The sequence below is a fragment of the Bolinopsis microptera genome, chromosome 2 (genome assembly GCF_026151205.1).
Source record: "Bolinopsis microptera isolate Bmic1 chromosome 2, MBARI_Bmic_1.0, whole genome shotgun sequence".
Lineage (NCBI taxonomy): Eukaryota > Metazoa > Ctenophora > Tentaculata > Lobata > Bolinopsidae > Bolinopsis > Bolinopsis microptera.
Window position 1 is genome coordinate 3,811,600 of NC_087073.1, and position 14,857 is coordinate 3,826,456.

Sequence of the window (14,857 nt, forward strand, 5' to 3'; positions counted from 1 at the left end):
TTTAAAGTCGTTAGCCGCCCTGGTTAAGACCAAACAATAACAACAACATACCTCAACTAGCTACAATTAATATGTTTACCTGCCAATCTAATCAACATCACACATCTGAGTATCAAAGTAGGAGTTGTGATTAAATATACATCAACAATCAACATTGGATAGTGCTGATCACAGAATGTTTTGTACATCACCACATTAACAATGACGGGGGAGAGGGGCCAGTACACTACTAGAAGCTTAGAAGATTATCAATACCTTAACAGTACATTCTTAGAGGAATATCTTACACTTGTAATTGAGTTATTAGCACCACAAACTTCCTTGGTGAGCCAATATCTAAATGTTCCTTTGCTAATGTATCGGTTTAAAAGGCAAATAGGTTCAATGCCGGCTAGTAGCCGGTTGGCATTGTATCTATTTGCCGTTTAATATTTTCTCGATTTAATCAAAATAAACTATGCTTCGATGAAACAGTACAATTATATCATATGCAAATTAGTCAAAGTTAAATCGAGTCTTTATCGTATTCCGAACAATAAAGATATTTGGAAAATTATCATAATATTCAAGTCTTTTGTTGTCTTGATTTATGAACGACCTTATAATATGTCATAAAGGTATAATTACAGATTACAGAAATTACAAAGACTTAAGACTGGACTTAGAAGAGCTATTATATTCAAATTTAGTGAAATAACTGAACATCAGCTTCGCGTACGGGTAAAAACAGTCTAACCAATATATCCATGAATCATGATACTATTCAAATAGGCTAATAAAGTCAGGAATTACACGAACCTCCGTTAAACTAATGAACAAAGGAGCAATATTGGGAATATTGACAATATCAGAGTAGCACCACTGTACTGATTTCTATGTGTTGCACTACTCAGTACTCATGCTGTACTAGGTCCTAGTTGTGTTGAATTCCATTACAGATATCTCCTTTGTATATTATAAGATCTATTTTAGTTCATGTAAGGATTTAGGTATCTTGCCCTTCTCCTGTGTTTATTAATGTTTCAACTACTTATAATTTAGATTTACGTGTAGGTTTAAGTCTTAAGGTTATACTAGGTGTTTTAAGTTCAGTCGAAATAGTATTGATAGCACTCGTAAAATATGTTAGTTCATGTCGAATGTTGCGGCAAGGAAAACATAAGAGTTCTTTTATGACAGATATTTGATGTTTTAACTTAGATCTACATATCAATAACAAACCTCTGTACACTAGGCTAAGAAGGAAGTCGGGCGCTAAGGAGCAGCGCCCGAGCAGAACACCACACGTCATGTTGCGATGGATGAAAAAATCAAACGCAAATGACTCGGACGCGTACACGTCAACCATAGATGGGATGAAGAAAGTGTACAAGAAGTTTGTGAGACCCCTGGAGGAGTTGTACAGATACCAGGAGTTTTATTCTCCACTTCTTACTGACAGGTTAGTTTTATTCGCTCCTTTTAGAGCGCTTCCATCTGGGATAATATAGTGGGGTATAATATTCTAGTGAGGTAATATAATATTTGTCGTGTTATTAGCTGGAATGATCTAGAACCTTCTGTGAGCACCTGCCTCATTCTATTTAACGTATCTGTGGTACGGTGTTTAAACGTACTTGTGTACTGTTTAACGTAAACTTGGGACAGTGTTTGTCTGTGAAGCATGACTTTATAGTTTGTAAATGTGTAATGTGTATGTTTGTAGATATGTTTGTACAGGTGTTTCTATGTGGTGTTATTGTGAAATAATGAAAATATTGTGGAACAAATGAACACCCCTGACCTGCGGAAAACTATTTCGTTCAATAAATTGGCCAATCATGAACTTTTATATCTTCAAAAATATCTTCCAGCCAACTTTGCACCAGAAAAATTATACATAATGTTAATTTCGGTGTTCGTGGCAGCTAAGTTGATCACTGAGCTAGCCTTGCTGCAAGCCATCAATTACATATTCATCATCATACATCCCGCCCAAAACTCATACTTTCGATTTTCCGACTCTGACGTTCGGAGAGAATGTACTCAGGTTTCTCTAAGTGTACTACGGAAAGGGCGTAACACACACCATTGACAGTTTCTACTTGTCACTAGAAACTTGCTACTCAGATTACCTACTCACCCCTGTTTTACATTCCTGATTACCAAATGTCTTAATAAATGTGGCCTGTGTGTGCGTTGTATCTCGTTAGGTACCCCCAACTGTTGATAACATATGTTACCGTGTAATGATAACACGTATTATTATCACGTCCACTGTACATATTTTAACACACCACACATAGTTACTAGTTAGCCATGTGTTCAGTTACCAGGCTCAAGTGTACCCTGTAAATTATGTGGGGTAATTTCACTGACTTGAACTTGCTTCTTGAGATCTGAGGGAACAGAGATTTACAAATAAATGTAGCGGAACTAAAACGGTTGGATTTACAAAAGCTAACGTATAAGTATATGTAGCTTCGTGTTTGAAGTGACTGTATGTTCGTAATTATAGCGTGTATATAATAATCTGTACGGTCCATGTTCGTAGATTAGTCCGAAGTCTCGGGGGAAAACTAGATTTAGGAAGTGATCAAGTCAATACCTGTCAAATACAACAACATCTAATAGTAACACTGTCAGATCAACCAATATCGTAATGTACTGGGTATTCCTTTCCAATATTGCTGCAAATGTACTCTCCCAAGTTGTACAGTTATTTAGGGTATGCAGTATTTACTACACGTCACTTTGAAACCATAGCGGTGAAAGGAATGTTAGAAATATTTGCTTTCACCTCCTGGAAACCACTTAACAACATAAACTATTTCAGTGATTTCGACGCTCCCCCACAGTGATGTTGTTGGGTCAGTACTCGACTGGTAAGACGACGTTTATAAAGTACCTGCTAGAGACTGATTACCCGGACTGAGGATAGGACCGGAGCCCACTACCGACAAGTTCGTGGCCATCATGCACGGGGAACAGGATCAGGTGAGCTCTCGTGTACATATGTGTGTGTGTGTGTGTGTGTGTGAATTGTGTGATTTAGCTCGCGCGGAGGGAGAGGCATGCAGAGCCTGGTGAATAAACGTGGAGTGCTGACTTGCAGTGAATGGTGAATTGTGTGAAACAAAGTTTGGTTGACAATTTATCTCTGCTGATTATCTTTTGATTTCACGTGAAACCGGGTTTGACAATCTAAGTCCCAAAATACCATCGCAAATGAGCTGGAAATTTAATTAACCTTTGTGATCAAATCGTAACTCCCCTATTTCGTGTAGGGAATGGTAAGTGTAGTGGATGGTCTGAATTTAACGGGGACCGTCCACCACGCGTAAGTCACGTAAGTCAAAACCCAGTTTCTCTTGAATATTCCTGTAAAGGCAGATGGGCTTCTGATCGTGAAAATCAAATGTTTAAATTTGGACAGTGTGTTTTACATGTGATGTCATTACAAATTAAGATAATCGGCTCATTCAAAACGCTTCATTAAAATTTCTCCACAAAATTTGTTTTTAACATAAGTTTGTTGAGCTGGTACATTGTACACGGTTTTATTCGCTCTAAAGCTGCCTGTCACAGAAATATTCACATTATTTTCCCCATGTCCGGCACACTCGTGTGTTCAGCACGAAACACACTAATTATGTCAGCCAAGCTTTGTTTTGCAAGCATAACAGTTTTAGTTGTCCAATCAGCTGGTTGTTCCTGTAAGAGTCTGAATAACATTAAGTATTAAATATGTTATTACATGTTAATATTATGATCTTTTCAAGCAAGCATAATATCAAGTATTAATCATATTTTCCATGATGATTGAAATAAATAAACATTACATAAGATAAACCTTGATTGAATTGCTCTCCAAAATTTTAGGTGGTTCATCGAATTATCTGCTTTGAAAATTTGATTTTGCACCGCACACACATTTTAAAAGCAAACAAACGATGAAATGTAATACTGATTTGTTTTAATATGTGTAATCGAGTGTGTGTATGTACAAATTATTGTGAAGTGAAGTGTGTACATGTTGTTAAGTTGAATGTGCTGTAGTTTTATAAAGATGAGTGTGTTTATTTTGGGCTTATTACTGTAAGTTCCGTGTGAATGTGTGCATAATTATAACAATCAATATTGTACATAGTTTTACACTATACAGTCAAGTATTACACCTGTTTGATGTTGATTCGTGCAATGATCTGCACTTAACAGAACATTACCATTAATAAAAGTGTAAAGTGTAAGTTCGCTAAATAGTTCTATAAATAACTCTCCAAATGGCTCCCCAAGTTTGTAAACACCACCTTTAATAATGTGTTTCGTGTAACTTTGTTAAGCAACCAATCTTATCTGGAGACGTCAATTAATCAATTTGTACACCAATCACTTACAAATCGATTGAGTCCTGTCCTAATTTGATCCACGCTATCATTCCTTGATCACAGTTTGTAATTATATTCCCCTGAATATTCCCACACTTTGATTGAATTATCAACAGAGTCTTTGTTAAATTCCTGTGATTGTACAGAAAGTACCACTATGTTACATACCGGGCTACTTTGAAGTATAGTTCTTGCCTATCACGAGATACTGCGGAATTCTCCTATAATCAATGTTATTGTTTAGAAAAATGGAAATTAACAACGAAAGAATTTATAACGGGATTCCCATCGAATTTTATGATCGTATTATTTTTTATAATGCGACTGATTTCTTTAGATTTTAGAACACAATGGCATGTCTTAAACAAAGGAAGTGTAGGTTAGTTTACTGTCTGGTTAGTAGTGTTTTGGGTAACGTGACACCAAAGAGGCACAATGTGAACCCAGAGCTATTTTTCCAGAAATAGAATACACAGTACATACCTTCTCGGCTCCCAATTAGACGTTAATGGTACCGAATTCAGTAAAACAGTAGATATATTATTATCATAGTAGAATGTTAGTTAGAATTTTAGTTATGCGGTACGCCTTTGTGGTAAGTATGAGCCAAGGATGAAATAATTAGTTTCTAATTAACGGATATTTAAACGGAGTTCTCTTTTAAAACGCTTAAAACTAAAAAAGAAGAAACACGACAGTCTGACTGCGGAAAATTTTGGATCTGAGAGGAAATTTTGTGCTTAAAGAGGACATTTTGGGGAGGGGGCCGGCCCTATGCCCATTTATTCCTCAAATTTTGGTCAAATGGGCACGGGGATCGCCTTAAAGATGGCTAAAACTTTATGATTAAAGACAATATCACCATCGTGTCCGCCTTCCTCTAATTAGTAAATATTTTAGTAACATTAAAACTAAAATACTAAGAATTCCCATGTCATATTCAATCAATGAACAATAAACTTGACTCAATATCTGATTCTCGCTGTAGTTTGGTTGTGTGAGAGTGAAATGCTGGCAACATTGATCTTGTTTGTTTTAAATTGGAATCACTTTTATCATAGATCTTGAGATTTTCTCACATGACATTTGAGATGTCGTGTTCTGATTTTGGAAAATTTCCAGTTGGCTCGACTTTGAATTTTTTATTTTGCTGCTTAAGGAGGTGTGTTTATATAATATATTATGATTAGATCTACCATGATTAGATCTACCATTTCGAGCATTGATTTTAACTCCAACAGAAGCTGGTTTTTAATTGAACTGAACTCAGCACTCTAGCGATTTTCAACAAAAATACAAAGTCATCTTTCCCAAAAATGTGGCAATTAAAAGCCCCATAGCAACCCACACCGCACTAAAACGAACCCATCCCTGCAGATAATTCCTGGTAACGCGTTGGTAGTCGATCAGCGACATCCATACAAGGTCCTAACAAGGTTTGGAAACAATTTCCTGCAGCGATTCGAAGCTGCTGTTATCAGGAACCCTGTCCTTCAAGGCCTCAACCTGTTGGATACACCCGGAGTACTAGCTGGAGCTAAGCAGACAGTCAACAGAGGATATGACTTTACTGGGGTCGTCAAATGGTTCGCTGACAGAGTCGATATGATTGTCATGCTTTTCGACGCTCACAAATTGGACATTTCGGACGAGTTTTCTCAAACATTCCAGGCTTGTAAAGGAAACGATACAAAGATTCGTATTGTGTTGAACAAGGCTGATAAAGTAACAAATCAACAGCTGATGAGGGTGTATGGAGCTCTGATGTGGTCGCTTGGAAAAGTGCTCGCCACCCCAGAGGTGGGTGGGCCCTAGAGTTTTTACATTGGATCAACTGGGGACCACCACAAAACGTTGATCACAGAAAGTTATTTGAGATGGAAGAGGAAGATTTGTTTAAGGACATCCAGTCCGTTCCCCGGGGATCCATTGTGCGGAAACTTAACGATCTGGTTAAACGATGCCGGATCGCCAAAACCCACGCTTACATCATGTCTCACTTTAAAAACGAGATGCCTGTGTTCGGAAAGGAAGCCAAAATGAAGCAAATGATCGCAAATCTACCCAAGATTTTCCAACAAATAGAACAAACAACAGGAATACCTGCTGGAGATTTCCCCAACACTGAGGAGTTCGCAGAGAAACTGAAAACATTTGACATCACTAAGTTAGCGAAACTGAACCAAGCTATGATAGACGCGTTAGATAAGATGATAGCTACAGAACTGCCTCGTCTCATGGCACAAGTGCCTCAAGACCAGGAGCTGGCTAATGATGATTACATGATGTCGGTGAGAAAACGAGACGGAGGTGCTCTGTTCGAGGCTGACATGACTTCCCTTTGGAGACGGAGCCACCATGGATATCCTCACCACTCCTCTCTTGGTTAAAGAATTCGTACACGAGTTTGAGAAACTCGGTCCTAGCTCTGATGGTAAGATTAACGGCACACAAGCCAAACAGCCTATGCAGGAGTCAAAATCCCTAACGCCACCCTCCGCCGGATCTGGACTCTTGCCGATTTGGATAAGGACGGGAAACTGGATCTGAGAGAATTTGCCATTTGTAAGCAGCTCATGAAAATGAAACTCGACGGACACGATTTACCGGTTGAGATACCCGATGTGTGGGTTTCACCGATGGCTGAGTAACTAAAGTAGATATTATGATTAATGTGTTGTGTGTTCTTTCATATTATGAGATATCATGTTATATTTGCACACGTGCGCGGCGTTCGCCCCAATGTGGTGAATATTATAGAGATGTAGGTTAAAAGTGTTGGAACTTGATAAGATTGTGAGATTAGGTCCTTGATAATACCATTCTTAATCGTCACAGTTACATTAAATACATTTGTACCTAATTGTCTTATCATTGAAATGTAATCTTGTATTTCTTGAGTAATGTAATGCATGCGGAGGTTGGCCACTGTAATACCTGTGGCTTGGTTACTTAAAGGTAAATTGAATATTATTAATTTTTTATCTTTCCGGTCCAATTTATTTTTGGAGATTGAAAATAATTCTATTTTGCCAAATGGAGCACAAAATCAAAGTTTGTGTGTAACCTAATACATTGAAGGTGTGCGAAACTGTTTTCGGTCAGTTGGCAAGTTTTACTCATAAACGGTATGTGGATTAGGTTGTTTGATTTGATGTTTGTTATTGATCAAAATGAGTTAGCAGTGAATTTAGCGTTTGTTTGAAGGATGTTTCAGGAAATTCCGGGAAATTAATGTTTCAGTTTTTACTATATTTTTAATTTTTGCATGCCTGATTGTTTTGTAAATCTGACGTTGTTTAATAGATTTACTTATTTAAAACAGTCCTATTTTAAAACTACTTTTGATTTGGTGATCTGTGCATTTTGTCTTTGTCCAACATTTACACCATTCAAATACGCATTCTGACGTCAACCGCCCAAGATATTTCTCTTCAAATGAAGCCAATAATATTACCATTTACTCATAAAAGCTCATAAATGTCAATCTAATCCCCTTCCAAGGTGTCGGAGGCACCATTTCACAATAATTGAAGCAATTCTGTAGAGCGGTACTGTTACTTCCTGTCCAGTCACTGTTCTTCTTTATCCAATGTAACCAGAAACATAATAGACGCCGATAGAATCTGCCAATATCCGGGAGTAATAGCTGTGTATATAATACTGAGTATTTAAGCCTTGGCTCGAGTCGTGAGGTGCCAATGTTGGTGGAAATAATTAGGTATAAATACTCGCACAATAGAATACAGTGTCAGGTATTCCACCTCTCAATGACCTGTCAGCCAAGTAGTCGCCAGGTTGATACCTGGTAAGATTGGGTCTGTGGTACGCGAGTGTGTCCTTTGTTAACTGTTGATATGGTAACCTGAAATAGATTCTCAGATCAGGAGGAAGTATTGTGAACGCCCTGGAATTAGGTTAAGGTATAATAATAAGTTGAGTTGAGATAATTTTATCATCATCAACTCATTTAGTCATTTGTCTCCAAGTCAGAAATTGTGTAGAATTCTTTGTCTGCCAATTGCAATTACTGACATTAATGATTACACTCTACCAACGGCCAACCCAGTATTCTTCCCTTTACTTTTATCTCAAACGGTTAGCTCACACAACATGATTTTCACCATTCCGCAAAGTCCGTGAATTCCGCGTATAGAAAAATGCGGTCATTTGATCCGCTTTAGTCATATCATATAGCCGGAAGAAGATATTTACATATCTTGCTGAGGAGATAGCGTAAGGTTTATTTGGAGTATAACACACAGTGAAAACACACCCAACTCAATTAACAACATCTCAATATGTAAGTGGTATACCCCAGGTGCAATTTACCGCAGATATTAAGAAGAGGATCTAGTTACATTCCATATCTTGTGTCGAAGATACCTGACATTCTTCCGTGTGAACATTTTCAATGTAGGTGCTCTGGTACTTGTAATAAATCCTAATAACCTTAACTATGTTTTAGGTATGCAGACAATTTCGTTTTTACGTCGTTTATCCAAGGCTTATTCTTTACCACTGATGTTTCACGGTATAAAGAACGGGAAGGTAACATAATATGCTGCATAATATATCGTTACATTAAATTATTACAAAGAGATTTGCGCTGATTGCCCGCGGTAGTATGATCTAAATTTGTTCATTACCGGGTATGTGACATTGACTAACCCGCATCTTAAAATGAGCCACTCTAAGTTCTGACAACTATACATTTCGTGATTAAAGTACTGACCACCAACAAAGAAATTGGAGATTAGAAGCGGGCCTCCAGACAAGTGCAAATTTAGTGGCCTTTCCAACTAATTTGCACATATTTAGAGCTGATGTGGACTGGTAGTTTATTATGTTACTGTCAAATGTTACACACATACTCAGTAATATTATGGAGTTGTTCGTATGTGAATATAGTTTAAAGTATCCGGGTTGGTCCGTGAGCTTTGTGGAAAGTTCCTGGTGGAAGGTGGAGCCTGAGTGACGTGGCAGCAGCTCGTTTAGAGGAGAGTAGAGCCTGTTTTACAGCAGATCTTAAAACTATTCAAACTTCACACAGTCTACCCTCCTTTCTCTCTCTTTCTCTCGTTATCATCAGAAATGTAGTGTATCGTAAGTTGATGTACTGTTTATGTGATATCTTAGCATGTCTAATGTATTCAAGATAATGTGCATGTTTGTCGAGTGATTGGGAAAATACAACCCCCCCTATCTCTACTAGAATCCCCTGTATTTTGCGTATACTAATCGTTCTTATCCAGCATGACATCACGTGACGCATCACGTGCGCCTACAGTTCACATGCGATAAATCCACGTCCATCAATCCAAAAAAATCGGCTGAATAGAATATACAAGTTGTTTTCATTGAATGGTAATCCTGCATGTCAAAAATGTCAAAACAGTCGTTATGAAATTGAATACAATTTCTTTTTAGCTTCTGACAATCTTACTTGCAATTCGCTCAGAGAAAACTTGGTACTCAAGAAACTAAATTTGCAACAATCTCGAAATCAAATTAGTAACTTATAATGAAGTATAATTTACATCCTAATGTAACTCGATACTGTAGTCGTGTTCAAGCCTGCAGAATTGTACATTTAGTACAATGATATGATCTCAAATATTTCGGAATTTCGCTCAGACTGATAAATGTTTAAAATGTGCATGAACCAAATGGTTTCTTGTCGTGCGCTCAATATGAAATTACAACATTGTTAAATACAAGAAAACTGATTGGTCCACGCGTTTTCAATCATACCCGAATGGCTTGGTTGTGGACCACAAACGAAGCTACAAAGTTCTCAGCCGCTTTGGAAACAACTTCCTGCAAAGATTTGAAGGAGCGGTTATCAACAACCCCATTTTAAGTGGAATGACTCTACTGGATACACCTGGGGTACTCTCCGGTACCAAGCAGACCATATCACGTGGTTACGACTTCACGGGAGTAGTTAGTTGGTTCGCAGAGAGAGTGGATATGATCGTACTCTTGTTTGATGCGCACAAGTTGGATATCTCGGACGAATTCCAGAGGGTAATTGAGGCGTGTAAAGGGAATGATACTAAGGTTCGTATTGTGTTGAACAAAGCTGATAAAGTCACAAATCAACAGCTGATGAGGGTATATGGTGCTCTGATGTGGTCGCTTGGAAAAGTTTTGGGAACACCCGAAGTAGCTAGAGTTTACATTGGATCATTCTGGGATCAGCCCTACTCCAATGATGAAAACCGGAAATTGTTTGAAGCGGAAGAGGAGGATTTGTTTAAAGACATCCAGTCAGTTCCAAGAGGAGCAATTATACGAAAACTAAACGATCTCATCAAACGATGCCGACTGGCAAAAACACACGCTTACATCATAGCACACCTGAAAGAGGAGATGCCTGCAAGTTTTTGGTAAGGAAGCAATAACAGAAGCACGTACACTTCTAACCAGCCATTTTCGAACAGATACAGAGAGCGACTGGCCTTCCTGCTGGCGACTTTCCGAATGTTGAAGATTTCTCGGTGTCTCTCAAGAAATGCGACTTTTCTAAGTTCAAACCTTTGAACCAGGGACTGATTGATGCGCTGGATAAGATGATAGCGACGGAGCTGCCACGTCTCATGGCACAAGTTCCGCAGGATCAAGAGGTGTTTCACGAGGATTACATGCGCAACCTCAACAAGCGCGAGGGAGGAGCGCTGTACGATGATGACACCACACCGTTTGGTATGGAGGAACCCTGACATTTCCTCCACTCACCAGTGCCGGTCAATGGACTACCAGTACGAGTTTTGAACAGTTGGTACCAGATTCTGATGGTAAAATTAATGGGACTCAAGCAAAACAGCCGATGCAGGACTCAAAACTTCCCAATACACTCTCAAGAGAATATGGCAGCTCGGCGACGTCGATAAAGACGGAAAACTTGATATTCGGGAATTCGCCATTGTCCGACACCTCATCAAACTTAAACTTGATGGACATGAATTGCCTGTCGAGGTGCCTAAGATTTGGCTGGAAGGTTTAGAAATTGATGATTACAAACGTTAAGACTTCCATTTTCTTGAATAAAATAGTACTCAAGAAGTCATGTAGATAGCAATATTGTCACCGAAGAGGAATTGTACAGAAGCAATGTTCTGTTTTGCTGAACAGTTGCAGTCTGTGGTATATTATGATCGGCTTGGGATCGAAGTTTTGATGATGACTGAGAGAAAGAGAGCAATGTATGAAACTGTGAACGAAATGTTGTGTTAGAAATACTAATAGTTTATAGATTACAATGCTTTACGATATATTTCTTTGTTCACAATTTAAAGTTTCCTTATTTTAAAGTTTAGTAATGTAGAATAATATTGTACTCGAATAATGGTTATTTATAGGCAACTGTTCTTATATGTACGGCGAATATCTTCGTATGTTTTGTTGATGATTAATTTGATTTCGATGAAATGATATTGCTTCTCCTACACATAAAGTCTTAGGCGACAATTGATCCAGTACACAAATTCAAAACTTAACTTTACGACTAGCAAATTTAACAATTTTTCGCGGTAAAGTAAATTATGTCAGTTTGTTGCGTATCGCGCGCTATATTTAATTTATCGACACGCGCAGATTCAATTTATGCTACGAACTAAAATCTAAAATCACGAATACTTTCAATATATTGATATGAAGTAAAGGCGAGTGGTTGATTGACGATGTCAATCCATCGAGATCGTTGCTCTGCGAAGCAGAGCAACGATCGACGACGGATGCGAAGCAAGAATGCTAGTTTGCGCGGCGTGTCGAAGCCCTCCAAGGCGAGTGGATGTCTCATAGTATAGTCGACCACTCTGTTTGTAGCGCGATGCACTACTGGGTCGCGCGCGCGCATCCAATAATGCTTCTCGCAACCACATATGCAGATCGGCGAGATGCGAAGGATTGACATCGTGAATCAACCACTCTGTGTAAACCTCCCCATGTAATACATGATATAAGTCGAAACTAGGCGTGCGTCTTGGTAGGTTATAAACCTACAATATTATTATAAGGCAATCAACTTGATGGATGTAAGGATGTATTGTCTTACCTGAGGACCCCAGGCTTTAATGTTGTTAAACAATAGAGATTAGGCGGAATGACAAGCTGAGCGCGGCCCAGTAAGTTTTGTCATACGTTGTATGACCCGCCGCGCACGAGTGCGCGGCTCCCCCTGTATCGTCGAAACTCTACTATAGTGAAGCGACAGTGGGGGTCACTACGTGATACAACGATGCACTACTGGGCCGCGCCGAGCTGCGAATGATTGACATCGTGAATCAATAATGATTCACCATGTGGCGTTTGGAGGCCCTATAGGGCAGCAAAGTGATAAGTTTGATAATGCTCGGACCCTAATACCAAAGCACAGCAGACTTGGGAGATCCAATCCCTCATATAACATGGGCCGATATATAATACAGATTCCTTTTATTGAAGTAGTGTAAGGTATACATTAGCTGGGCTTTTAGGTGAACATATGCCTGGGTTAGTGTCACACCCAGGTTGCCGCGGCGAGGTGCCTGGGCATTGTCTAGCCATTAGACAAAATCACACCTCTATTCTATGATGACACAGATAAATAGCACTAGGGTTCAAGCCCCTACCAACAACCCAGTAGTAGCCTGCTCTTTATATGACGGGTCCACCTTAAAACCCCCGGGAGGGGTGGGTCCTGATAGTCGTGGCAGTGCTGCTACTACCCATTTAGTACGTAGGAAAGTTCCTTTTCAAGTCAGCACGTTTAACACTAGGACTTTAAACCCCCTATCTAGGAAGCAGGAACTTGCACACTCAGCATTTCTACACCACAACGACATCATCTCCCTCCAAGAGCACCGCCAACACCACTCAGAATCTCTTAGAATCGAGAACATTTTGTCCTATCAGCTCATCACTTCCTCGGCCACTAAGAACTCAGTTAATGCCTCAGTTGGCGGTGTTGGTTTCCTCCTTTCCCCTCGCATCCAGAAGTCACTCCTTTCAGTGGAGAAAGTGAGCAGCAGGATCATTGTCATCCATGTTAATGGTAATCCACGACTATCAGTGGTATCATGCTACGCACCCACCAACTGCAGCGACATGGACGACAAGTCTTCTTTCTACAGTTCCCTCTCCAGGACCATCGCTAAAGTCCCACCTCACAACATGCTAGCTGTTAGCGGAGACTTCAACGCAAAGCTCAGCAGGGGTACTGGGTTCTCGTGTCATGACACCACCAATGACAACGGTGAACGTCTCTTGGACCTTATGGACGAGCACCAGCTATTTGCTGCCAACTCCCGTTTCCAGAAGCCAATCAGTAAGCTTTGGACCTACGAAGACCCCAAAAGGTCAAAGCATCAAATTGACTTCATTCTCTGGCGGAAGAAATGGACCAATAGTGTGAAGAACTGTCAGGCCTTCAACACCATGCAGACGGTCGGTTCCGATCACCGTATAGTCACCTGCTTTGTCCAAGCCAGTTACAGAGCAAACAGGACCCCGGCCAAAGACCCCCCCCCTTCGGAGTGTCGACTGGACCCCTCTTGTCCACGATCCCTGCTTAAAACATCAGTATGCAGTGGAAGTGAAGAACAGGTACAGCGCTCTCCTGCAAGAAGCAGAGCTCCAGTCTGACTATGACCTGATGGTTGATAGTGTCAAGACCACAGCTCTTCGAATACTTCCGAAGAAAAAGAAGAAGAAAAAGGGAAACCCATATAACGACCCTAATATTGCACACCATCGCAATATTCTCAAGACTGCATCTCTGGGTCATAGGACTTCTCCCTCCTTCTCATCTAAAGAAAAGCTCGAAGACGCCAAGAAGCAGCTGGACGAAGCATACAACACCGCTACTGCACAGTATGTCCAACAACAGACTGCATGTCTGGAGCAGACTAACCCTGAGCACAGGCATCGGAGCTCTTGGCGCATCATCAGAGAGCTAACGTCTCCTAACACCGTGCCCTATAGTAAAGTGCCTGGGGGCACCACCGAACAGCGGCTCAACGTTTGGTTTGAGCACTTCAAGTCGCTCCTCGGGACAGAGCAGCCACCCCCTGACCTCTCCTTGCCCTTCTACAACCAGAGAGTCTCGGACACCCTTCCCATTAGCTGTCTTCCTTTCTCCATGTCCGAACTCGATTCAGTCCTCAAGTCCATCAAGTCCTCCAAGTCACCAGGCCTAGATAGCATCCCTCCCTCAGTTTGGAAGCTTCCCCAACTTCGTGACGACCTCCTCAGTTTCTGCAACAGGGCCTTAATTGATGGAGTAATCCCTGAAGCCTGGACAACGGCATCTATTATACCCATCCCCAAGAAAGGCGACCTGACCAACCCCGGGAACTATCGAGGTATCTCATTGGCTCCGGTTGCAGCGAAAGTTTTCAACAAACTCATCCTCAACCGGATTTACCCATACCTGGATCCCCTACTGCGGCCAAACCAAAATGGCTTCCGCAGAGGAAGATCTACCCTCCCTCAGATACTTGCCCTAC

General features: G+C 40.3%; 3 protein-coding genes across 3 annotated transcripts in view; all 3 read left to right on the forward strand.

The window, feature by feature from the left end:
• The window catches only part of LOC134812032 (uncharacterized), an 88,282-nt gene that overhangs the window by 25,483 nt on the left and 47,942 nt on the right, over positions 1–14,857 (forward strand). The window lies entirely within an intron of this gene.
• Positions 1,245–7,723, forward strand: LOC134811833 (EH domain-containing protein 1-like). The gene is given in 8 exon segments (XM_063818926.1): positions 1,245–1,441; positions 2,816–2,826; positions 2,829–2,900; positions 2,903–2,976; positions 5,745–6,198; positions 6,201–6,702; positions 6,704–6,846; positions 6,849–7,723. Coding segments are annotated over 8 exon segments (1,578 nt in total). The 5' UTR covers positions 1,245–1,289; the 3' UTR covers positions 7,019–7,723.
• Positions 10,131–11,757, forward strand: LOC134811834 (EH domain-containing protein 1-like). The gene is given in 4 exon segments (XM_063818927.1): positions 10,131–10,791; positions 10,794–11,075; positions 11,078–11,224; positions 11,227–11,757. Coding segments are annotated over 4 exon segments (1,158 nt in total). The 5' UTR covers positions 10,131–10,235; the 3' UTR covers positions 11,400–11,757.